Consider the following 23,790-nt stretch of genomic DNA (forward strand, 5'->3'; position numbering starts at 1 on the left):
TTTTTTGTAGAGACGGGGTTTCACCGTGTTAGCCAGGATGGTCTCGATCTCCTGACCTCGTGATCCACCCGTCTCGGCCTCCCAAAGTGCTGGGATTACAGGCTTGAGCCACCGCGCCCGGCCGAGACTTTTTTTTTTAATGGGTGGCGAATATCCCACCATGTGGACGAGTCAATTTTTCCACCTCCCCACATCATTTCTGTAGAGCCCCAGATATTCTGTTAACAGTGAAAGTAATCTACCTATTGAATTTAGGAATAGTAGACTTCTTGGCCGTTGACAGTACATTTGATACTCTTCACAGGACTGTAATGAGATATAACTTGGTATTAAAATATGAGCATTGAACCTGTAAAATGTTCAACTTGCAAATAAGGGTAATGTGGTGGAGGCTGTCTCCGCTGATAAAAAATGAATATCACAAGGTTCATTATCTAGCTTCTAGAGTTATTCTTAAAACTATTTCTGTAATGTTATGGATGGAAACATAAAAAAAAAGAGCAAATGTTTCTGGCTTAAGACTTTTGTTACTTGAGGAAACTGTCTTCTATAGCAGTGGTCTCCACCCTTTTTGGCACCAGGGATCAGTTTTGTGGAAGACAATTTTTCCACAGACCAGGGGTTGGGGAGGATAGTTTCCAGATGAAACCTAGACCATCAGGCATTAGATTCTCATTAGGAGCACACAACCTAGGTCCCTCATGTGCACCGTTCACAACAGGATTCACGCTTCTGTGAGAATCTGATGCCACTGCTGATCTGACAGGAGGCAGAGCTTAGGCAGTGATGCTGGCTTGCCGCTGCTCACATCCAGCTGTGCAGCCCCATTCCCAACAGGCCGGTCCGCAGCTCTGGGGGTTGGGGACCCCTATTCTACAATGTTAATTTTATGGGTGTTTTATGGTTAAAAAATTATCAAGAAGATTAATACTTAATAAGAGCATAACTGTTCTATAACACTTAATTTATAAAAGTATCTTTTCTGAAACCTTTGTGGCATTGAGGTAAAAGGTGACTTTTAAATACAGATTTTGATGTCAAGAATTATTCATCCCTAATACAGTTTTTAAAAATCATATTAATTCCAAAATTGTGTACTTAAATTGTTCTCTGTGGTTTTGCATACATAGCACTTAGTGTACATATTTTAGTGTGTATGCATATATTTTAGTTACTGTTTGCTGCACTTATTAACCTGATAAAACAAGATATTGGAAGTACAAATAATATTCACGTGGTCTACTATGATGTTTACTTGCCTATAAATAGTTAAAAATGTAGCTAATGATGATACAGTACTTATATTTTTAGTGGCCTTTAGTAGTTTAACCTTGGTTACAATATAATACTTTGAAAAAATTTGGAAAATACAGGAAAATATTAATATAAAGAAAAACATACCATTATTTAAAATTGTTGCTCGGAACTAAGTTATGTTTATTTCTGTCTCCAGATGTTTCTGTCTCTGATGATCTTAGTATGGGTGTGTGTATGCATGCATATATCAAAACACATTTAGAGGTCTCAAATAAAAGACTGCCTGATCTCAGGGTGAGCGAAGTCTTGACAATAAGCTTAAAACAAAGAAGAAACCATATTAAAAATATAGATTCCTCTGACTTCAGTTTTTTAAAAAGGAATGAAATTTAAAAGGCAAACTGGGAAAAATACTTCTCAATCTGTTTCAGTTTCCTCCTTATTCCTTTGTTAGCAGTTAGTACATTATACCTATACTTTACCTTTTCCCATGGTGTATAGTTCTGTTTTAGCAAAGCATATTCTTGAACTTTTAAGAGGAAAAAATATCAATAAGGACTGCTCAAGTTCTTTCTTGTTAATTATTTTACCGATGATTCTTTTTTTTTTTTTCAAGCCTGTAATTTTCTTTTCTTTTTTTTTTTTTTTTAATTATACTTTAAGTTCTAGGGTACATGTGCATAACGTGCAGGTTTGTTACATATGTATACATGTGCCATGTTGGTGTGCTGCACCCATCAACTCGTCAGCACCCATCAATTCATCATTTATATCAGGTATAACTCCCCAATGTAATCCCTCCCCCCTCCCCCCTCCCCATGATAGGCCCCAGTGTGTGATGTTCCCCTTCCCGAGTCCAAGTGAGCTCATTGTTCAGTTCCCACCTATGAGTGAGAACATGCGGTGTTTGGTTTTCTCTTCTTGTGATAGTTTGCTAAGAATGATGGTTTCCAGCTGCATCCATGTCCCTACAAAGGACGCAAACTCATCCTTTTTTATGGCTGCATAGTATTCCATGGTGTATATGTGCCACATTTTCTTAATCCAGTCTGTCACTGATGGACATTTGGGTTGATTCCAAGTCTTTGCTATTGTGAATAGTGCCGCAATAAACATACGTGTGCATGTGTCTTTGTAGTAGCATAATTACCGATGATTCTTAATGTAGATAAGAAGGATTGACTATCTGTAAGTAAAAGCCTCGTTTTAGCTTTTAACCAATTCTGCCTCTAAAAACTGGACTGAAACTTATCAAGTAAAATAATTTTATATTATATGAGTGTCAAGTAGTCAAATAAGCAGAAAATGGGGAATAAAGAGGAGGGCTACAATGAACACTAATAATTTACAAACTGAGTAGTTGACCCTTGACTAACTGAATATTGGCTGTGTTTACATAGCTGTGGAAGCATATGTTAGTCCATTTTCATGCTGCTGATAAAGACATACCCAGGTCTGGGACGAAAAAGAGGTTTAATTGGACTTACAGTTCCACATGGCTGGGGAGGCCCCAGAGTCATGACAGGAGGTGAAAGGTACTTTTTACATGGCAGCGGCAAGAGAAAATGAGGAAGAAGCAAAAGCGGAAACCCCTGATAAGACCATCAGATCTTGTGAGACTTACTCACTACTACGAACAGTATAAGGGAAAACGCCTTCATTCATGATTCAAATTATCTCCCACTCAGTCCCTCCCGCAACACGTGGGAATTATGGGAGTACAATTCAATATGAGATTTGGGTGGAGACACGGAGCCAAACCATATCAAAGTGTGTGTGCAAAACTTGAGGATGGTAACTTCTCACAGTTGGCACTAAAGATCTAGTGAGTCAGTGTTGCTGAGTTGTACAGAGTTAAGTTGCTGGAGTGTTCTGAGAAGCAAATGTGAAAATGGGTAAAAGACTGTGGAAACAATAAACAGATTTATAAATATAAACAATAATGATTGTGTCTATGGATTTTATTCTTGTATTCTTCATTCTTTGGTGATTCCATCTTTCATTCTCTCTGTTAACTTTCTTTTTGGCCTAATATTAGAGTCCATTAAGATTCGGTATTGTTAACCAGTTATACTGTTGAACTACCCAGTAGTTGTAACTGTTAAATTTAAACAGTGTGATCCTAATAATTACCTATCTTTATCAGGACAGAGAAACCTACTCTTCAGGTCACTCATTTTCAAGACTTTTGTTTTAAGCAAAGAGAAAGTTAATATATTGAGTAAGCCTAGATAGAACATATGTGAGAAGGGCTCATTTTGTACTTTCTGGTGACTATTAGATTGTTCTCAAAATTACAGATACTTTTTAACACTGGTGAAGAAATGTCAAAATTACAGCAACATTTTTTTTTTCCCTGGTTTACATTCTCTTGTGAAACAGCAGCATTTCTTAAAAGTTATTTTTCTTCTTTACTTTCCCTCCATTATTACATTCTCATGTCTGTTTATGTTTGCAGAGATGAAATACAGATAAAAATCTAGAGATAAAAAGTTATTGATGATGACAGCAGAAATGTTAAAAATCATTAGATATTTTGTGGGTCAAGTTTTCTTTTGATAATACTGTCAAACTGGTTGAAAATAATATACAGAAAAATTCTTTGGTGTTATCAAAGTATTCTTGGTTACTTTCTTAAGTGTTATAATGATAATTACATGAAAGGAAATGTAAGTAGAAAAGCCTGTATCCAAAGACTTTTAGCCTTCAACAGAAGGTCATAATAATGGCCTATACTTTAAAAAAACAAGAACTGAGTGTAAAGAGATAAAATTTCAAGTTAGCGGGTCGTCAGCGGGAGGGCTCGCGGCCCAGCGGAGGCAGAGTCGGCGCCAAGAACATGGCTGGAGGCAAAGCTGGAAAGGACAGTGGGAAGGCCAAGGCTAAGGCAGTATCTCGCTCACAGAGAGCTGGGCTACAGTTTCCTGTGGGCCGCATCCACAGACACTTGAAGACTCGCACCACAAGCCATGGAAGGGTGGGTGCCACTGCTGCCGTGTACAGTGCTGCGATTCTGGAGTACCTCACTGCAGAGGTGCTGGAGCTGGCAGGTAATGCTTCTAAGGATCTCAAAGTAAAGCGTATCACTCTGCGTCACTTGCAGCTTGCAATCCGTGGTGATGAAGAGTTGGATTCTCTTTTCAAGGCTACCATAGCTGGGGGTGGTGTGATCCCTCACATCCACAAATCTCTGATTGGAAAGAAGGGACAGCAGAAAACTGCTTAGAGGGATGCTTTAACCAACCCTCTTCCTCCCTGTCATTGTACTGTAACTGGGACAGAAGAAATAATGGGGATATGTGGAATTTTTAACAACAGTTAAATGGAAAAGCATAGACAATTACTGTAGACATGATAAAAGAAACATTTGTACGTTCTTAGACTCGAAGTTTGATAAAAGTACCTTTTCATGTGGTGACAGTTGTGTGTTGATTGGCTAGGTTTCTCCCGTGTGTTTTATACAAAAATGGAATTCATAAACCATTTTTTACAAAAAAAAAAAAAATTTCAAGTTAGGAATCTCAATTTAGGATTGGTGAAAGTCCGTAAGTCACTTGTTTGACTGTAGTGTTAGTTTAAATGGTATGAAATTTACTGGGAAGGGGGGTGCCTTTTTCTGTAATTTTGTTTGCAGTTCAAATTCTAGACCTTTGTCTGTAGGATTGTTTGTGTGTGTGTTTAAGAAACCGTTGAGAGTGCCCCCTCTAGCGTCTGTGATATATTCTTAAAACATCCATGCAGAAGTTTTCAGAATTAAAAAGCCGTTTTTTTCCTTTCAAATCTGGACATAAATTTTTATTTTTATTTTTAGCACGGAAGAATTGTTTTTTTTAAAAAGGTGACTGGAATTGTGGGTAGGGCATAGATTGAGGGCGGTAGAAAACATGAGAAAGGAAGGATCAAAATACCATTTCTACCTTTTTAGAAATAGTTATTTTTAAATGACCTGGAATAAGGCCAAACCATACAGTGTTGTTTTTAGTTTACGTTTGTTTCTGAATTAATTGAAGCTTAAAATACTTTGTTTTGGAATTCTTTATGCCATCAGATCTCATCTTGAGGGGGGTTCTTTGCAGTTTCTGAAAGCAACAGCTTCATTGGAAAATAGCTTTTTTCTGAGAAGGGGAGTAGGAGACAGGGTCTCGTTCTCTGTCGCCTCAACCTCCTGGGCTCATGCAGTCCTCCCGCCTCAGTGTCCTGAGAAGCTGGGACCACAGGTAGACGCTACCACACCCAGCAGATTTTTGTATTTTTTGTAGTGACGGAGTTTTGCCATGTTGGCCAGGCTGGTAAGTGAACTTCTAGACTCAAGTGATCCACCTGCCTCATCCTCCCAAAGTGCTGGGGATTACACGTAGGAGCCACTGCACCTGGCCTGGAAAATAACTTTAAAATAGATCTGGATTCTTCGTGTAAGCGTTCTGTTATTTTTTTGTTTTGTATTTGCCATATCCTTCTGTGGTTATACTTAATAACTATTTCGTGAGTATGTGCTGATGGCTCCCATTGTTTTTCAACCAAAGAAATGAGATTCTTAGATTATGGATGTCTGCCACTTCTCCCTCTAAACACAGCACTCACACAGGCCTTCAGCTAAGAATCTTGTGAAGGGTTACGGAAACAGAACCTTTCTTATTTGACCCATGGGCCTTTGTCAGTTGAACAAGGAAAGTAGTGTTCTGAAAGCTACAACATTTACGAAGGCTCTGGTAAAAATATTTCGTGTACATGGACTGGAGATTAACTTCTTTCATCTTGTTCTCCAACAAATTAAACAATGCAAAGAGATTTCAAGTGCATTCTTGGTAATGAAATGCTTGGGTGAATTATAATCCTAATTGCTATTGTTCATTTTTACAGCTGCATTTTGACACTTTTAACTGCCTAAGCCATGCATTCTTCAGCCACCAGGATAAACAAAAGCATTCTGAAATTCATCTTTTTGTGGCATCTTAAATTGTGAATCTGTTATTGGCTGCCTTAGTTTCATTTTGGTTCCATGGTTAATAAAATCAGGAGGAAACTTATTCTTCTACATTTATACATAAACTGTTGTAATAGAACCATTACTGGATTTTAACGAAAATGTATTCCTTAGTGGTCTAACATTTTTAAGTGGGGGTGGGCAGTGGAGATTATGGATTTATTTTAGTCCTGGGGAAGGAATTTGTATTTATTTTATCACATTAATTGGTATCTTAGAAGGCAGTTTTCTCCAAGATTTGAAAGAAAATAATAGGATTTTGCTTTTCTTCCGTAGAAGAACAGTGTCCTGAATTTAAATCTGAAAGCCAGATTGATTCAGTTTTTTGGCAAGTCACACTTATATGCATAATGGTTCCTTTAAAATTTGATCCAAACCTGTTTGTTGGTCTGTTCTTTAAACATGAAGACATTGAAGTGTTTGCAATAAATCTGAAATTTAAGAGATTTGAGTGCCAATTTCAACCAAACCTTCCTTGTTCTAAAAATAGAACTTTCTGATGACTGAAAAGCCGTATAGCAAAAGTGGGGTATATGTATGTAATAGTTACCAAATTCTGATTTTTCACTATTTCTAAGACTTAATGCTAAGTGGAAGAATTGAATTACCATATTCACAGACACCTGTTATAACAATTGTTTGGTAATAATTGGAGCTTTCGATGTCAAATGAATACTACTACAGGATGTCACAGTTTTGCAGTATTTCTTTATTCTCAAAATGTCTTTGACTCCTTAAATTCATATAAGCATGAGAAACTCCATTTTGACAACCATTTTGTCATCTCATGTCTTAATTTTATTTTTTCCAAAGTAAATTCTTTCATATAAAAATATTACGTGATGTTTTGAAATTCTCCTAATAGATGGTTATTTTATATATATTACCTTTTGTGTTTTGGAGACAGGGTCTTGCTCTGCTGCTCTGGCTGGAGTACAGTTGGGTGGTCATGGCTCCCTGAAGCCTTGACCTCCTGGGATCAAGCAATCTTCCCACCTCAGCCTCCCTGGTAGCTGGAACTACAGGTGCACGCCAACACGTCTGGCTAATTTTTAATTTTTTGTTTTTGTTTTTAGAGACCAGGTTTCACTGTGTTGCCCAGGCTGGTGTTGGTTATTATATTTAATAGTAATAATAGCTAACATTTACTGAGTACTTCCTGTATGTCAGACACTGTGCTAAATAAACACCATTTGCTGTGCTAGCCTTTGAGGTAGTATGCTTATTTATTCCCATTTTATGGTTGAGGAAACTGAGATTAAGATAATTAAAATAATTTTGCCAAAGGTCACATAGTAAGTGATTGGAATCAGATCTTTCTGACTCCTGAGGCCCAGATCATTGCCGAAGTCCTAAGGGAAAGTTAAGTGTGCATCATACATTCTCCTGATGGAATATTATGCAGCCAGTAAAAGTGAGGGTTACAGTGAATATATGACATAGAAGTGCATATGATAGAGTAAACGAGAAAAGACTAAGAGATTACAGTTCAACATTTATAGTGGTTCTAAACATCTGTAGGTATCTTTGATTTATTCTTTTTAAAAAACGTGATATAGATACTGTTTAGCTGTTACATAATTTTGCCTAATTTATAGGATTTCTATAAGCAGGAAACATAAGCCTGCATTGCATGTAAACCAGATCTGGTCAAGAAACTTGACAACTTAGTTTTATAATAGACTCTAGCATGTTCATTTTTTTAATTTTTAATTTGACCTCAGCCATTTTTTACTGGACTTATGCCAACTCTAATGCAGTCTCTCATCTGTATTCTTGAAGACTAATGGAATAGTAAAATCTGCCTAAAGATAACAAGTGTGTTACGTAGTGTCCTTGGGGTAGCTTGTGCACAAAAGATGTTTTCTCTCCCACCCTGTAGAGGTAGCTCATTAAGACACCCTGTAGTGTCATTATTAAGTTTTCATGTGTTTCTCAGTTTTGATGCTAATCTGTGTGCGTATGTGCGTGCATTTTTTTCCTCTGCAGCACCAATGTGGTTATGAATTATTCAGAGATCGAGTCTAAGGTTCGAGAGGCAACGAACGATGATCCTTGGGGACCTTCTGGGCAACTCATGGGAGAGATTGCCAAGTAAGTGATAATTTGACTCAGCAGTGCAGAAAAAAATCAAAGTATCTTAACACAGAAATGTGAAATTTGCTTTCAGATTTAAACTGTTTGGCTGCCAGAATATAAATTTTGCATAATCATTCAGATAGTAATGTAGAAAGGTTCAGATAGTAATGTGGAAAGTTTTATGTAGTCCATTCCCCTTAAAAATTTGGCTCAAAAAAGGAACTCACAATGTATCTTTTTCAATTAAATTTTGAGATATGCTGTAGCTCACCATGTAAAATTTTGACAAATACATATAAAATAACTTGAAGTGCAAGTTAGAAAAAATTTTTTCTGTGAACATCTGGGACACTGTATCAGTGAATGAAGAGCTTACAAAATATGATATTAATTAAATTATTAATTGCAAAGTATTGATTAATTAGTGGGACTTACATATGTGCCAGGTAGTGTATAAAACATAGGGAAAACATTTTCAAGGAAGTACATAATCTTCTAAATTTTTTGAATTATGTTTATTAATTTTTAAAAATGCTTCGGGGAAACACCAAATTAGAACAAGTCTGCCATCTACTGTCAAAATTAATATATTGCAGACTCTTAAAGAGAATGATTCTTTTTTCAGGGCTACATTTATGTATGAACAATTTCCAGAACTTATGAACATGCTTTGGTCACGAATGTTAAAAGACAACAAAAAGAATTGGAGAAGAGTTTATAAGGTATGAACACAAATCTGCTTTAATTACTTGACATGTCGAAAACAAATGCTAGAAATTTAAAGTGTATATCATAGGTGGTTTTGAAGTATATTAAATCCTAGAATAAAATAATTGAAAACACATGAAAGAAATAGATTTGTTATTTGTGTTCTATTTTCTAGTCATCATGAACAACTGTTCTGAATGAGAAATTCTTAATACTTCTAAATGTTGATTATTTCTTAAAATTTTTCCTACTAAAATGTTTATGCATGTCAAAAATAATGCATCTATAGTAGTGTGCATGTTTAGTGTATGAGCAGTTAAGATGAATACCACAGTCTGAATGGTTTGTCATCTACATAGACATTTACCTAATTTATGGTAGTATTCTCACAGTATTCTGTATCACAAATGTTCAAAATGTAATTCTAATTTTAAATTTGTGACTATGAACTTTTTATCAGATTCCTTTTGCTTAGTTCTGATCTCATATAATGCAGAATTCTATAGTAATATAGTCATCTGTGCTTCTATACCTACCATATTTTCTTGCTTCTTCAGAATGTTTTTCTTTACTATCCAAAATGACATAATTTGGCTTTTAGGATTGAAAATCTATGTGTTAGTTTCATGTTTTTTAATGTTATTTTTTTCTGAAAACATTCAGTGTCATTCCCTTAGGTTGCATGGTAGGTGTGATGAAATAATTGAAATATCGTAAATTAAATTTGCTTTTTGCTTTTTGTTTTTTTTTAATTCTTGGGTAAACTCCTTTTTTAAAGAATACAGTCATATATACCACATAAGGACATTTTAGTCAGTGACGGTCTGCTTATATGACAGTGGTCCCATTGGATTATAATACTCTATTTTTTCTGTACTTTTTCTATGTTTAGATACAAAAATACTCAGCATTGTGTTACAGCTGCCTATAGTAGTCATTACAGTAACAATGTTGCACAGGTTTGTAGCCGAGGAGCAATAGGCTGTCCTATAGATCGTCAGTGTGTAGCAGGCCATACCATCTAGGTTTGTGTAAGTACACTCTGTGATATTAGTACAGTCACGAAATTTCCTAATGGCACATTACGCAGAACATATCCCTATCATTAAGTGACACATGGCTGTAAATTACTGGTAGGAGGAGGTTTTATGTGCCTCAGTTTTACCAACCTAACTAGATTTTTTTTGTTTTTGCCACCCTCTCCTCTCCGCCTAACTAGATTTTCATATACCTAATCAAGTGAGGTTTGTTCCAAGCAATGTTAAGTTCAAAATGTACAATTTATTATATAGTATATTCACAAAGTTTTGTAGGAGTAACTACTATCTAATTCCAGAACATTTTTGTCACCCTATAAAGAAACCCTATACCCATTAGCAGTCATTCTAAATTTACATTTTAACAAAATTTAGTTTGGGGCTAGGGGTTGGTTGTTGGTTGGTTGTTTTTGAGACAGTCTGGCTTTGTCACCCAAGCCAGAATGCAGTGGCGTGACGTTGGCTCACTGCAGTCTTGACCTCCTGGGCTCAAGAGATCCTCCTGCCTCAATCCCCTAAGTACCTGGGACTATTGGCGTGTGCCTCAGTCAATACCCAGCTATTTTTGTTTGTTTGTTTGTTTGTTTGTTTTGTAAAGACATCTCACTATTTTGCAAAATTTTCTACTATTATTATTATTATTGTTATTATTATTTGGTAACAAATTTTTTTTTTTGGAGACAGTCTCTCTGTCGCCAAGGCTGGAGTGCAGTGGTGCGGGCTCAGCTCACTGCAGCCCCCACCTTCTGGGTTCTAGTGATTTTTGTGCCTCATCCACCTGAGTAGCTGGGATTACAGGTGTGGGCCACTGTGCCAGCTAATTTTTGTATTTTTAGTAGAGACGAGGTTTCACCATGTTGCCCAGTCTGGTCTCAAATTCCTGACCTCAAGTCATCCGCCCACCTCGGCCTCCCAGAAAGTGCTGGGGTTACAGGCATGAGCCACTGAGCCTGGCCACAACCTTTTAAAACAAAAGCCACATAATTAACCTCAAAATTAAATTTTATCTGGGGAAAATACTATAGGATTGCTTAATTACCAAATAATTTCTGGCAATTCAGTTCCATAATGCTCAGATAAAAAGTAAAAACTGAGTCAGCTTTCTAAAACCTTATTGTCTATTTATATCATACATTCAGATATTTTGAACATCAGAGTTTGTCTTTGACACATAGTATCCAGATGATTTATAATTATTTACTATGCTTAATATAAGAGGAACTTCAAATTGATTATGTAAGTTCTAGAGTGTTTAGAGTCTAATGTAAAGAAACCTCACCACCAGCATGAAGATTCTTTGTTTGCTGTGTTAGAATTATTTTTTTAACCACTTACCAAAGCTCTACTGACTTTATTTCATTAAATCATTTAGTGCTTTGTATTTTTACAGTCGTTGCTGCTCCTAGCTTACCTCATAAGGAATGGATCAGAGCGTGTTGTTACAAGTGCCAGAGAACACATTTATGATTTACGATCCCTGGAAAATTACCACTTTGTAGGTGAGCAATAGAAAAACCTTATAAGCAAATTAAAACAGTAGTTGGAGTTGTCAGTCACCTGAACCAGCTTAGAAGCTTCTCTGCTCTAATTAGAATGTGACTGTTGCTGGTTGTGTGACGAGTGCAGAATCCAAGACGTGGGGCCCTAGAGTATTAATTAGTGAAGACAAGAACTTGCAGAAAAGACTGGCTAATAACAACAGAACCAACACAACATGAGTGTTCGGGTTTATATTAAAATATGCACTGGAGACTGGTCCCCTGTGGTGTCCATAAAGGAATAGCTTTAATCATATGGGAAGAAAAGGTTAGAGCTCCAAAACACACACATCTGTTTGAAGCTGGGTTTTTTTTCCCTCCCACCAAATAATATTTACTGTGCAAAGGCAGCAAGGCCACAGTGTGTTTTGAATGTGAAAGAGGCTGGAGAATGAAGCACATTTCATTTTGTAGCATACCCCAGTTGTAAGCACTTTAAAAATTCAGTTTTTGAGCTACACTAAAACCTGATAATTAGTGTTCCAGACTTGTACTGGAGAAACCAAGACATTTGTGTGCTTTTCAGTTATTAACATGCTAAAGTGATTCTTCCTTTGGTTTGTTTTCTTAAAATATGATAGAAAAACACAGTAGCATTTATGGATATGTTTATTTTGTGTGGTCATCATCAGTAATCCTTTCTATTGAATCTTTAATTGACCTTGCATAGTACCATTGTCTGTGGTCCTTTTTAGTTCATCTTTACATACATGCTCTTATAAGCCAAAATTCCATTTTAGAACTTATAATTTGCTGAGGAGGAAATGACAAAGTTAAATAGCACAACTTGCTTCTTTTTATTGTTTTTTTAAATATTGAAGTTGGTTTCTTATGTTGAAGTTTTTGTGTCTGTTTTTTTATCTTAAAGAGCTTGATACATATTAAGTGAATTCTTAGGTTTTGCTTCTCTCTTACCATCCTCATAGATGAGCATGGCAAGGATCAAGGTATAAATATTCGACAGAAGGTGAAGGAATTAGTTGAATTTGCCCAGGATGACGACAGACTTCGTGAAGAGCGAAAGAAAGCAAAGAAGAACAAAGACAAATATGTTGGGGTTTCCTCAGACAGTGTTGGAGGATTCAGATACAGTGAGTATCAAAGACAAGCTGACACCTAAGCATCAGCTTAACTTCTTGAGTATATTTTAAGAATCAGTGAAATACCAAAGACCAAAATGCTAATTTTCTTTTCTAGGAATACATAGAATACTAAAATACACACAGTACTAATTTTGGCTTCTACTATCACATGAATCTTCCTATTTTTTAACTTGTGGGTTTGGCAATAGGATTTTAACCATTAATGGCTGATTAAATGTGTACTTTGTGGTGACATACAGAGATTAAAACAGATGTATACCCTTCCCTCTTAGGTTTACCATTCTTTTAAAAAGAAGGGGGAAGAAAGTTTCTATAACTTAGAGTTTAGAGTATAAAAATATAAAGTTTGATCAGGAGATTCATCTTTCTAATTTGAAATCAATTTAGCTGTATTTTTGGCCCAAACCAGATAAGCTTCCTGTCAGTCATTCTAGCCTCAGTCTCTCTTTCCTTATTTAAGCATTGCATAATTTGACATAAAAAAGATGACTGCAGTACTCTCAGATTTTCATCTAGGCCTATTGCTTTGTTTATTCTTCCCAGTACATTTAAGAGCAGCTAGAACATTCATCTTTCATGTTTATTTTTAATGTAATAATGTAGTTTCTCTAAAATAGGGCATAGGTGCTTGAAGCAGATACACAAAATCAGAACTGTCTTTCACGGCATGTCCCTTTGGACTTGTTCTGTCTTCTGTGAGCTCTGACAATCTCTTGGTCATTTTGTGTATATGCAGACAGGCCAGTGCTGTGTATCTTAGCAGCTGTTCACTGAGGCTCTCCAGCTCCCCCTACCCATATATGTTTATATTTGGATTATATTGAGGTCTCGTATCTCCTTCAGTGGAACCAAGTAAAAATCTTAACATATAAAATATACTTACTCATTTGTTCCTCTGCTTTCCGCTCTCAAAGAAAAAATACTGCATTTAGTTAGCTGTTTAAGGATGTTTCTAACAGCAGAAAAATTCCCTTTTTTATATTGAAACATCATATGCAAGTCAGGTTTTTCTTTTTCTTTTTTTTTTTTTTTTTTTTGACAGGGCTAATTCATAGGCAGTGCAACCAGAGTCAGCCACAAGTCGGTTTTTGAATTGGGCAAAAGTATTTCTCCTAAAGCATATAAATAATGTTTTGGAGTTTCTATTCGGGGAAGTCTGAAGTTTTTGGATTATTTACCCAAGCAGTAATTTTATTCTTTAGTTTTTTCAAAGTAGTTATAGCAGCTTAATGTGTTTTTAATAGAAATTGCTATTTGAAACTTATTTCCACACTATTCTTGCTTGTATCTTTCTTTTTGCCAGTATGATATATAATTATATCAGCTAAACTTAGAAAATTGAATACGTTTTCAAACTCAAATGCACTAACTGCAGCATCTGTATTAAAGGTAGAGTTGGATATCCTGTGTGTTTGCATCACATTCTTTTGCTAAGTTATTGTTCATGGTTTATATTATTCAGACTTAACTAATCACTATTAGCAGTTTTGTGTTTTTTCTTTTCTTTTTTTTTCTTTTTGATATGGAGTCTCGCTCTGTCGTCCAGGCTGGAATGCAGTGGCACCATCTCGGCTCACTGCAAGCGCTGCCTCCCAGGTTCACGCCATTCTCCTGCCTCAGCCTCCCGAGTAGCTGGGATTACAGGCACCCACCACCACGCCCGGCTAATTTTTTGTATTTTTAGTAGAGATGAGGTTTCACCATGTTGGCCAGGATGGTCTTGATCTCCTGACCTTGTGATCTGCCCACCTCAGCCTCCCAAAGTCCTGGGATTATAGGTGTGAGCAACCGTGCCCGGCCTGTGTTTTTTCTTTTTCTTTTTTTTTTTTTTTTTTTTTTAGGAGTCTCGCTCTGTCACCCAGGCTGGAGTGCAGTGGTGCAATCTCAGCTCACTGCAACCTCCACCTCCCGGATTCAAGTGATTCTCCTGCCTCATCCTCCTGAGAAGCTGGGACCACAGGGGGGAGCTACCATGCCTTGCCAATTTTTGTATTTTTAGTAGAGACAGGGTTTAGCTGTCAGCCAGGCTGGTCTCAAACTCCTGACCTCAAGTGATCCGCCCACCTCAGCCTCCCAAAGTGCTGGGATTAGAGGCGTGAGCCACCATGCTGGGCCAGTTTTGTGTTTTTTCATTCTGACATTAGATAATGTCTTGCCAGTATCCAGTATCTTCAGCACTAATTCAGTATGGTATTGACCATGCTAATCAGTTTGGTTTTCATCCACTTCCATTTTTTGTGTAAATTTGTTTCTTTCCAAAGTCTAGTTTATCACACCTGTTGAAATGTACATACACATGGTTGGAAAATCACTTATTTTTAAAAAATCATCCTGTTTAAAATTTTGTCTAGAAAACTTCATTTTGTCATGTTTTCTTTAAGTTGATGGTCACTTCCAGATTCAGTAAATATGTTAAAATCCTTAAACATTTACAGAAAATTTTAGCCTTGCAATTTTAGCAGGCAATTCAGCAGAATGATTTTGTTCAATCTCCAAAGGCTGTGTATCCTTTTAGGTCCTATAAGCAAAAGTTCAACACAAAAGCTTCATTAGCCACTTTTCAGTTATTTTGTTGTTCCTCATTGTCCTTCTTTTCTTCCAACCTGCCTTAATTTTGAATGTTTTCTGTTTTTAAAAAACCTCACGTGCTCTCTGTACCTTCTACTCTTGCTTCTTAAGTTGAATTTGGACATGGAAATAAATGAATTTCATTTTGTGTCCATAATTCCTATGTCTCCTTTAGGGCCCTAAGGGCAAGGACTAAAACCAATCTTGACATTTTGGGTTTTTTGTTTACCGCCAGGATCTATTCTCTGCATTCGCAAATTCACACAGAGGCTCTAGGTTTCACCAGTCTCTGCATATGTTTGGAATGAATGTTTGAATTGGTTGACACTCTTCTGAACTACTGTTTGAGCATACTTCCTGATTCTAGCGTGTGTAGTTTTTGGTAGTTAGAGTAATCCTTTCTTTGTACAGTAATGACGGAATGCTTTCCCATCATTTGAAAATTCATTGAATTATTATTTTAGTTTGATACTGAGGAATGACAGTTATTGAGACCTTTTAGCTTATTGGGACATGTGGCATTCAGAGTGGAGTTCCCTCAGATTGTATTTTTTAAGATACTGTTGCTATCCAATACTTTTCTGAAAATTGGGAAACCATTAAGGGACAGGAATAAAATATATTAAGTGGCTTTTGTAAAAACAAAAAGATTTTCATTTCTCTTTTGCTTATATAGTTTGTGTTGGTTTTGAGTTTTCCACTGCTCCTTTCAGTAGCCTTTAAGAATTTCCTGATATGCTGCGCTGTGCATTAAGGTTGTGTAAGTATTCATAAACAAAAGCTTTTGAATCTGCATTCCTGCCACTTAATGACTGGCATTACGTTCTATGCCTTGCTGTAATTGTGTTGATTCAGCACTGTGGGAGCTTTCTGTTTTCCTTTGAAAATGATTTTATTATGAGGAAAAGCCTGAGAAATAAGGACTTGTAGATACCTTTTGAATTTAATGTCCTTAGAGTTGCTTGTTTTTTAATGCTCTATATAGGTGAAAGATATGATCCTGAGCCCAAATCAAAATGGGATGAAGAGTGGGATAAAAACAAGAGTGCTTTTCCATTCAGTGATAAATTAGGTGAGCTGAGTGATAAAATTGGAAGCACAATTGATGACACCATCAGCAAGTTCCGGAGGAAAGATAGAGAAGACTCTCCAGAAAGATGCAGGTATTTTAACACTTTGTCTCCCAGGTCTCTTAGAAAGAGTCCTAAATTTATGCCACTGGGTTTTTGGTTTTTTGTTGGTTTTGTTTGGGGTATTAACATTATCTGAAATTGGGCCTTTTTTTTGTCTTTTTTTTTTTTTTTTAAATAGACTTCATTTGTTTTTAGAGCAATTTAAGCTCACAGAAAAATTGTGCATAAAGTACAGAGAGTTGCCATATGCCCATTTCCCCTTCATAACAGGTTCTGTGAACATCTTGCATTACTATGGTGCATTTGTTGACAATTGAAAAGTCAGTATTGATACACTTATTAACTAAAGTCTATAGTTTACATTGGGGTTTCCTATATTGTACACTTCTATGGGTTTTGACAAATGCTTAATATTTCTCATTACTGTGTCATATAGAATAGTTCCACTGCCCTAAATATGCCCTGTGCAGAAATGTGGAACAAGTCTTAAATGTGCAAGTCATCCTTGCACAGGGAGCCTGCTAATCTTCCCTGTATTATTCTGGTTTTAGTATGTGTGCTGCCGAAGCAAGCACTGTGCAACTATTTTTAAGATGCTAGGTTATACACTACTTGCAATTAGTATTGACATACTTTCCACGTTGCCAGTGTCTACTTATTTTTGAAGTTGATCCTGTGTATTTTTATTCAGGCTGGTAGTCTTCCCTTGGATTTTTTTTCCGTTGTAAAAACTTGTATAGATTATTTTGCATTTGAACCTTAGATGATCCAGGGACCTAAGATGTTAAGGGATAATGAAGTTTACATATTAAGTTTAATTAAACATAAGTTAAAGGATTTGAAATGTAGTGCTTCCTTGACATTTCATTATGATTCTGTGTCAGTGTGTACCAGAAAAACAATCCAAATGGATTTTGAACCGGTTTTTGAGAACAGATCTGTATTTTTATAAACTATATTTTCTGATGGTAGGGCATTCGTATTTCATTTTACATGGAACGGTACTTTGAACTTTGCAGCACTTTTGTTCTTACCTACCAATATAGTTATAAACCAGTTTTTCTGACAATGTAAAGGGTAATGCATATAGCACTTAATTTACAAAGCAAATTTTACTTTGTAAATTTGACCCTTATCATTTGTGCCTCACAATATCTCTGCTAGAGTAGCATAAGAATTTTGCCTTTATTGTTTATAAGTAAAACCTAAGATCCAGTCACACTGTGTGGAATTGCCTAAGTAACACAGTTAGTGATGGAACCAAGCCTTCAAGTGAGTTCTCGTAACTAAATACCATCTCTTTTTTTTTACCCATGCCAAAAATCTTAATAATTCAGAATTAGGGATCATTAAAAAGAGGCCCAAACAAAAATACAATCTAATTAGTGTATTTTTAGGATATTTTCATATGTTTTAAATCCCTGGAATGTCTCTTCAGGAAATACCAACAGAATAATGACCATAATTTCAATAATGTTTTCCAAACCAAGCCAAAACTTATACAGGCTACAAAAACATTAATGAAGAAAACAGCTCCATATATTTGAAATGGACACCATTTCCCTCCTAATGTTTAGTGTTTATAATTATCATATGCATCCTTTTTCAGTATAAAAAAGCTAGATATATAGTTGTAAAATAGTTTTATTCAAAGTGCTAAAAATAAGTTCTGGCTCTTCAAAGATCACATTCCAGTTTTTCAAACAGTCTTGAAAAAGAGGCATTCCAGGGCAGGCTCAGTTCCATCACTAACTGTTACTTTAGGCAGGTCCACACAGTCTGATTAGGTCTTAGATTTTACTTAAAAACAATAAGGCTGTGTAGGCTGGTTAGAAATCTGTGTGTGTTCTGTATTGTTACTTTCTCTCCTTTGTCCTTCTATCCTTAGTTTTTTTCTTCTTTGTCTCCCTTTTATTTCTGTTTCTCCCATGATTTTTATTTTTTATGTTGCCTGTAAGACAGGATCTCCGAGAGTTTCTAAATCTTTAATGAGTATTTAGGTTTAAAAGAGTGAAAATGCAGGGAACATGATTTATCATGATAATGATAAGACACACCAGGAACTTTTGATCTTAAAGTATGTGTGAGAGAAGAGTAGATTTTTTGACAAAGTTGCATGTGACCTCAATCTCAATGGCACGTTACCTGAATTTCATACTTAGTAGTTCACTGTTACATTCAGGAATTCTTGAACATTGATCAGATATGGAGCTTCCATTTATTTCATTGTGTGCTAGTCAGATTTATATTTTCAACTTGTAAACAAATTATTTTGCACTGAAATAAAATTGGGCACCAAAAAAGTAAGAAATTTCAGTTTTACTTACAGGACTGATGGGAATCTTCAGGTCATTTGTTGTTGAGAAATTAGTAAGAGCTTTTGAATACGTATCAGAACTTGTAGGTTCCTTAAAATGTTTATATATAAAAATATATTTAACCTCTTTGCTCTGTGTGGGAAGTCACTCTTGTTGATCTTTGATTTATACAAGTTCCAAGTTGGTTTATATTTAAGTACAAGTTGCTGTAGTTCAGTCTGAGGTAAATTGTTATCAGCAGTACTCATAGTTTAAAGGAGAATTTTAAATATTATATTCCAGGATATTTATAAATTAAACCACCTGCTCTAAAATTAAGTAGTATAGGTAATGGAAGATGTTTCAAGTAATTTTTTTCTCTCTTTCTGTCTCCTACTTACAATGACGTGTTCCTGGAGAACAGACTAGGGCTGATATTTTCATTCCTAGCATATGAAAAACCCAGGTTTTTACTCTTTAGTTTTTAAAATCTTTTTCACTATTAAAGAAAAAGGAAAGAAAATTTTTTTGAATGTGGCTGAAGGATAACTATCTTTAAAATATTTTAAATATAGTTGTTTTCTATAAAGCATTTTCTATAGTTATATAAAAGTTTGATCTCCTGATACTATAGTAAAATAGCACAGTTGTAAAGTGCATTCCCTTATATTTTCATGCATTTACAGATGAGAGTTTAATTATTTGAATTAAGATGTATGACTTTTTTTAGCATCCATTGAAATTTTAATATTATGTGCATATATTAGTCTTTGAGAGTTGATGCAGAATTGTGACATAAAAGTGGAACTATAGCTATTTGCACACAATCCATGTCAAGAAAATAATCATCAAATGCAAGTGTTTAAACTCTCAGGGTCTTATCGTGGATTCTGATACCATATCCTGCTATTTTATTTTTAAATTAAGCTTAAGTCTGTAATGAACAAAAACTTGAGTTATTTTGACATTTTTTATTTATGCACGTTTATGTAAATGCTTTTTTGTAGCAGTGTTTTAGACTTATATAGGATATTCTCTGTGTTCCCACTTCCCCTCCCCAGCACATGCATATCATTATTCAGACAGCTTAGATAACATTCTGTTGATCCCTGTCAAATAGTCAAAGTATGAAATTTTGGAGTTACTGCATTTGAAATTCTTTAGCTCAAATCACTGAGGGACCCATTTTAAAATAATCCCATCTTATTATTTTGCTTCATTTTTAATATCTTTTAGCGACAGCGATGAGGAAAAGAAAGCGAGAAGAGGCAGATCTCCCAAAGGTGAATTCAAAGATGAAGAGGAGACTGTGACGACAAAGCATATTCATATCACACAGGCCACAGAGACCACCACAACCAGACACAAGCGCACAGCAAATCCTTCCAAAACCATTGATCTTGGAGCAGCAGCACATTACACAGGGGACAAAGCAAGTCCAGATCAGAATGCTTCAACCCACACACCTCAGTCTTCAGTTAAGGTGGGAATGGCGGTAGTTTACACATTATACATGGTTTTATTTTTATAAACCGCTCTTAGAATTTCTGCATTAGTAGGCTTGGGCATTTCTAGGCAATCATATTAATTATAGATCATCTGGCATGTATTACCCAAAGACATTAATAATAAGAAATCTCTTTGAGGGAAGAAACCTGTCCAATTGCTGAATAATTGTCTGGGTACTTTCTATGAAAGTAGAAATGACACTTTTGGTTCATTTGGGGAAGGTTGTGAATCAGAATGTAGTGCATCTGTTCCCTTCTAGACAGCACTGGTTACCAACCACAAGTAGATTCACTAAAGAAAACATTGGAAGTATTTGGAAGTTTTAAGAAATGACAAACGAGGGAGTAAGAAGAGATATATAGGGGCAAGTTATCTCATTTAATGTAGAAGCATTGCCTATAAAGGGAGGTGTGTTTGCCTCACAGTCATTACTGATTGGTACCAGAAGAAGCACTGCCTCTTGTACCATCTTCGTTTGTTTTTATTTACCATAGACATGAAATCCACCTGCTAGTCCAAACCCTAGTCTTTTCAGCAGAAATCTGCCAAAGGGGGAGATTTGCCTTTTTATCACTTTCCCCCACTACTGTTTCCCCAGTTTGTGTCTTTGCAAGAGAAATAGCTACAAGCTGGGAAAAACAATTTTCTAATGTGTCCAGCAAATTGTAGGTGACTCTAAAAATAGAACCAGGCCTACTTAGTTGCAATAACAAATACCGTGTCAGCTTTTGCCAGATATCTGTATAATTTTTTTAATAATAGATTGAGACTTTTATCACGTATCTTAAAAAAGGATTTTAAATAACAGTTTGTAGTATAGCCTGAATATATGACACTGTGCAATACATATTTTATATTTGTAGTACAAGCTTCTTTTTTATTTTCATTTACCCTTCTCCCCCCCAAAATGTCTAGAAGGTTGAAGTTACCCAACTCATTTGAATCTCTTTTTTAAGGTGTTTTGGAATCACAGTATATAGTATTTTAATCTTCCAAGTTCAAATCAACATGCCTAGGATCTTAGTGTTTCCCCATTGCCTAATAATTGAGTTCTAATTTAGCATGTACGTATCGAACATACAAGACATAGGTATTTTGGTATCAGGGTGCTTATTAGCTCTGTGGAGAAGACAAAAATAGTATTACAGGTATAGGCCTCACAGTTTAGTTTGGGAACTAAGTATGAAACAGATTCCAGAATATATCAAATAACATAGAATTACACTAACTTGTGTGATATACAAACTAAGTATTGCTAAGATTCATAGAAATTTAGAGCTGTTTAGGATCTTGACCTCTAATCCAGTGGATCTCAAGCCTTGGAATTATCTAGGGAGCTTTCTTGTAAACAGGCCAAGGTCTTGGCCTTTTTAGTTTATACCTGGGCAGTTATGACTCAATATATTGTATGGGACTGGTACATATGCTAGGGTATTTTTTTTTTTAATGAACTGATACATAGCATTAAGATTTGAGTGGGATCTGGCACTTACATTTTCCAGAGTGAAATGCAGTCAGAAAAGTGAGGTAGGAAACAAAGTGTCAATGTTAAGAGACTTTTTCACTTCTGGGAATGGAGTTACTTAAAGGGGCTTACTGCCTCTCCATAGGGATTCAAGGTCAGTACTCTTTCTCCAGAAAACCCTACCCTTATTAAGCTGATTACAGGTATTTATGTCTAAATTGAGAATTAGAGATGGATAGAGCTGATTTTAGAAAAACAGTCTTTTCTAAGCTCCTGAGTTATGTGTGTGTTTTCAGACTTCAGTGCCTAGCAGCAAGTCATCTGGTGACCTTGTTGATTTGTTTGATGGCACCAGCCAGTCAACAGGTAAGCTTCTACATTGGCCTTTTGTTTTTGGTAACCTTGGTTCGAGAGTCATTTTTTAAAATGCCAAATAAAAGATAGATTGGAAAATGAAATTATTTATTTGCATTGGTTTCATTTTTTATGTGAAATTAGTCTTGAGCATTATTTGGAATCATCGTGTTGTTACTTTTGCTTATCTTTTTATATGTACACCCATTTCTCTAAGTTATCCCTAATTTATACCTTTTTCTGACCGACCCTCAGACTAGCAAAGCTTTATTTGTGGTCAGTACTTATTGGAGGTTAATAATAGTATCCTCAATTCATTATCATACTTACATTTTAATGACTCCTCATAACCTGATGTAGTGCGTTTTCCCTAATTAATAATAAATAGTATTTCAAGGCATCATGTACTTTTCTGAAATTTTTCATCAAAGATTTTGGAATCTGTAGTTTCCATTTTTACTTTTTAAAGATTAACTTGGAGAAACAAAAAAATTGCATTTAAGCTATTGCCTTTACTTTCTTTATAAGCAAAATGTACTGCTCTTCACATTTTACCGTCTTTCCCTAAATTTTAATTGCGGCTGCCTTGGGCATGCCTAGAGATCATTTAACTTTTTATTCTTTTAATTCAACAAATAATTTGTTGAACCAGACACTGATCTCAGTGCTTGTAAATGTTAAAACAGAGTTGTCCTCATGCAAAGGTCAAGTGGAGAAAATAATCATTAATCAGTTACAAATAGTTATCTAGTGATAAACAATGGCAAGTGTTTCAGTCAGAGGAATGACATTCTCTGAAAGTATGTAACTACCAAACATATATAAAGAGGGGGGCTGGGCGTGGTGGCTCAAGCCTGTAATCCCAGCACTTTGGGAGGCCGAGGTGGATGGATCACCTGAGATCAGAGTTCAAGACCAGCATGGCCAACATGGTGAAACCCATCTCTACTAAAAATACAAAAATTAGCCGGGCATGTGGCGGGCATCTGTAATCCCAGCTACTTGGGAGGCTGAGGCAGGAGAATTGCTTGAACCCGGGAGGCGGAGGTTGCAGTGAGCAGAGATCGCACCATTGCATTCCAGCCTGGGTGACAACCGCGAAAAACTCCATCTCAAAAAAAAAAAAGAGGGCTACAGCAAAAGAACTGTTTACTTTGAATTCTCATAGATGAGAAATCATCAATCCCATCTATGGTTTGGGATTTCTTCAGTTTGATTTCCAGTATATGCTAGATTTTGAGTCATTTCTGATCAGTTGTTTTCAAGAAAATTGGTATTTTTAGAGTTGCATTGGATGATTATGGAGTTTTAATAAACTATTGTGTGACATGTCAGAACAGCTTAACAAATACAACCTCTGTTTAAAGACAGTCTTTTCCAAGCCTAAGTTCATTTCGCATTAAAATGTAGACAGTAAGATTGGAGTATGACTAATGTGCAAAGTAAATTTATTATTCCCAGTTGTATGTAATGATTTTTCAAAGCCGAATTGTGGCTCTGCACAGTGGCTCACACCTGTAATCCCAGCACTTTGGGAGACTGAGGCAGGCAGATCACCTGAGGTCAGGAGTTTGAGAGCAGCATGGCCTACAGGTGAAATCCTGTCTCTACTAAAACTACAAAAATTAGCTGGGCGTGGTGATGGGCACCTGTAATCCCAGCTACTCAGGAGACTAAGGCAGGAGAATCGCTTGAACCTAGGAGGTGGAGTTTGCAGGGAGCTGAGATCACGCCACTGCATTCCAGCTAGGGCGACAG

General features: G+C 36.0%; 2 protein-coding genes and 1 non-coding gene across 5 annotated transcripts in view; 2 read left to right on the plus strand and 1 right to left on the minus strand.

Moving 5' to 3' along the window:
* The window catches only part of CLINT1 (clathrin interactor 1), a 78,203-nt gene that overhangs the window by 38,024 nt on the left and 16,389 nt on the right, over positions 1–23,790 (plus strand). For all 3 annotated transcript variants that reach the window (XM_023218823.2, XM_023218824.2, XM_023218825.2), the window contains 7 exons: positions 8,231–8,335; positions 8,946–9,042; positions 11,456–11,564; positions 12,530–12,694; positions 16,260–16,437; positions 19,941–20,187; positions 21,975–22,044. In XM_023218823.2, the coding sequence (XP_023074591.1) occupies positions 8,231–8,335; positions 8,946–9,042; positions 11,456–11,564; positions 12,530–12,694; positions 16,260–16,437; positions 19,941–20,187; positions 21,975–22,044 (971 nt within the window). The remainder of the gene's footprint in view (positions 1–8,230; positions 8,336–8,945; positions 9,043–11,455; positions 11,565–12,529; positions 12,695–16,259; positions 16,438–19,940; positions 20,188–21,974; positions 22,045–23,790) is intronic.
* On the plus strand, positions 4,031–4,752 carry LOC111547173 (histone H2A.V-like). The gene has a single exon (XM_023218826.2). It carries the CDS (start codon positions 4,097–4,099, stop codon positions 4,481–4,483), a length of 387 nt encoding a protein of 128 aa, XP_023074594.1. The 5' UTR covers positions 4,031–4,096; the 3' UTR covers positions 4,484–4,752.
* On the minus strand, positions 16,876–16,982 carry LOC111547236. The gene has a single exon (XR_002733059.1). It is a non-coding gene; the product is annotated as a U6 spliceosomal RNA (small nuclear RNA).

The sequence above is a fragment of the Piliocolobus tephrosceles genome, chromosome 4 (genome assembly GCF_002776525.5).
Source record: "Piliocolobus tephrosceles isolate RC106 chromosome 4, ASM277652v3, whole genome shotgun sequence".
Lineage (NCBI taxonomy): Eukaryota > Metazoa > Chordata > Mammalia > Primates > Cercopithecidae > Piliocolobus > Piliocolobus tephrosceles.

Excerpts from the sequence above, each read along its gene's own strand:
- LOC111547173 (XM_023218826.2), top strand. The coding sequence starts at position 4,097 with ATGGCTGGAGGCAAAGCTGGAAAGGACAGTGGGAAGGCCAAGGCTAAG.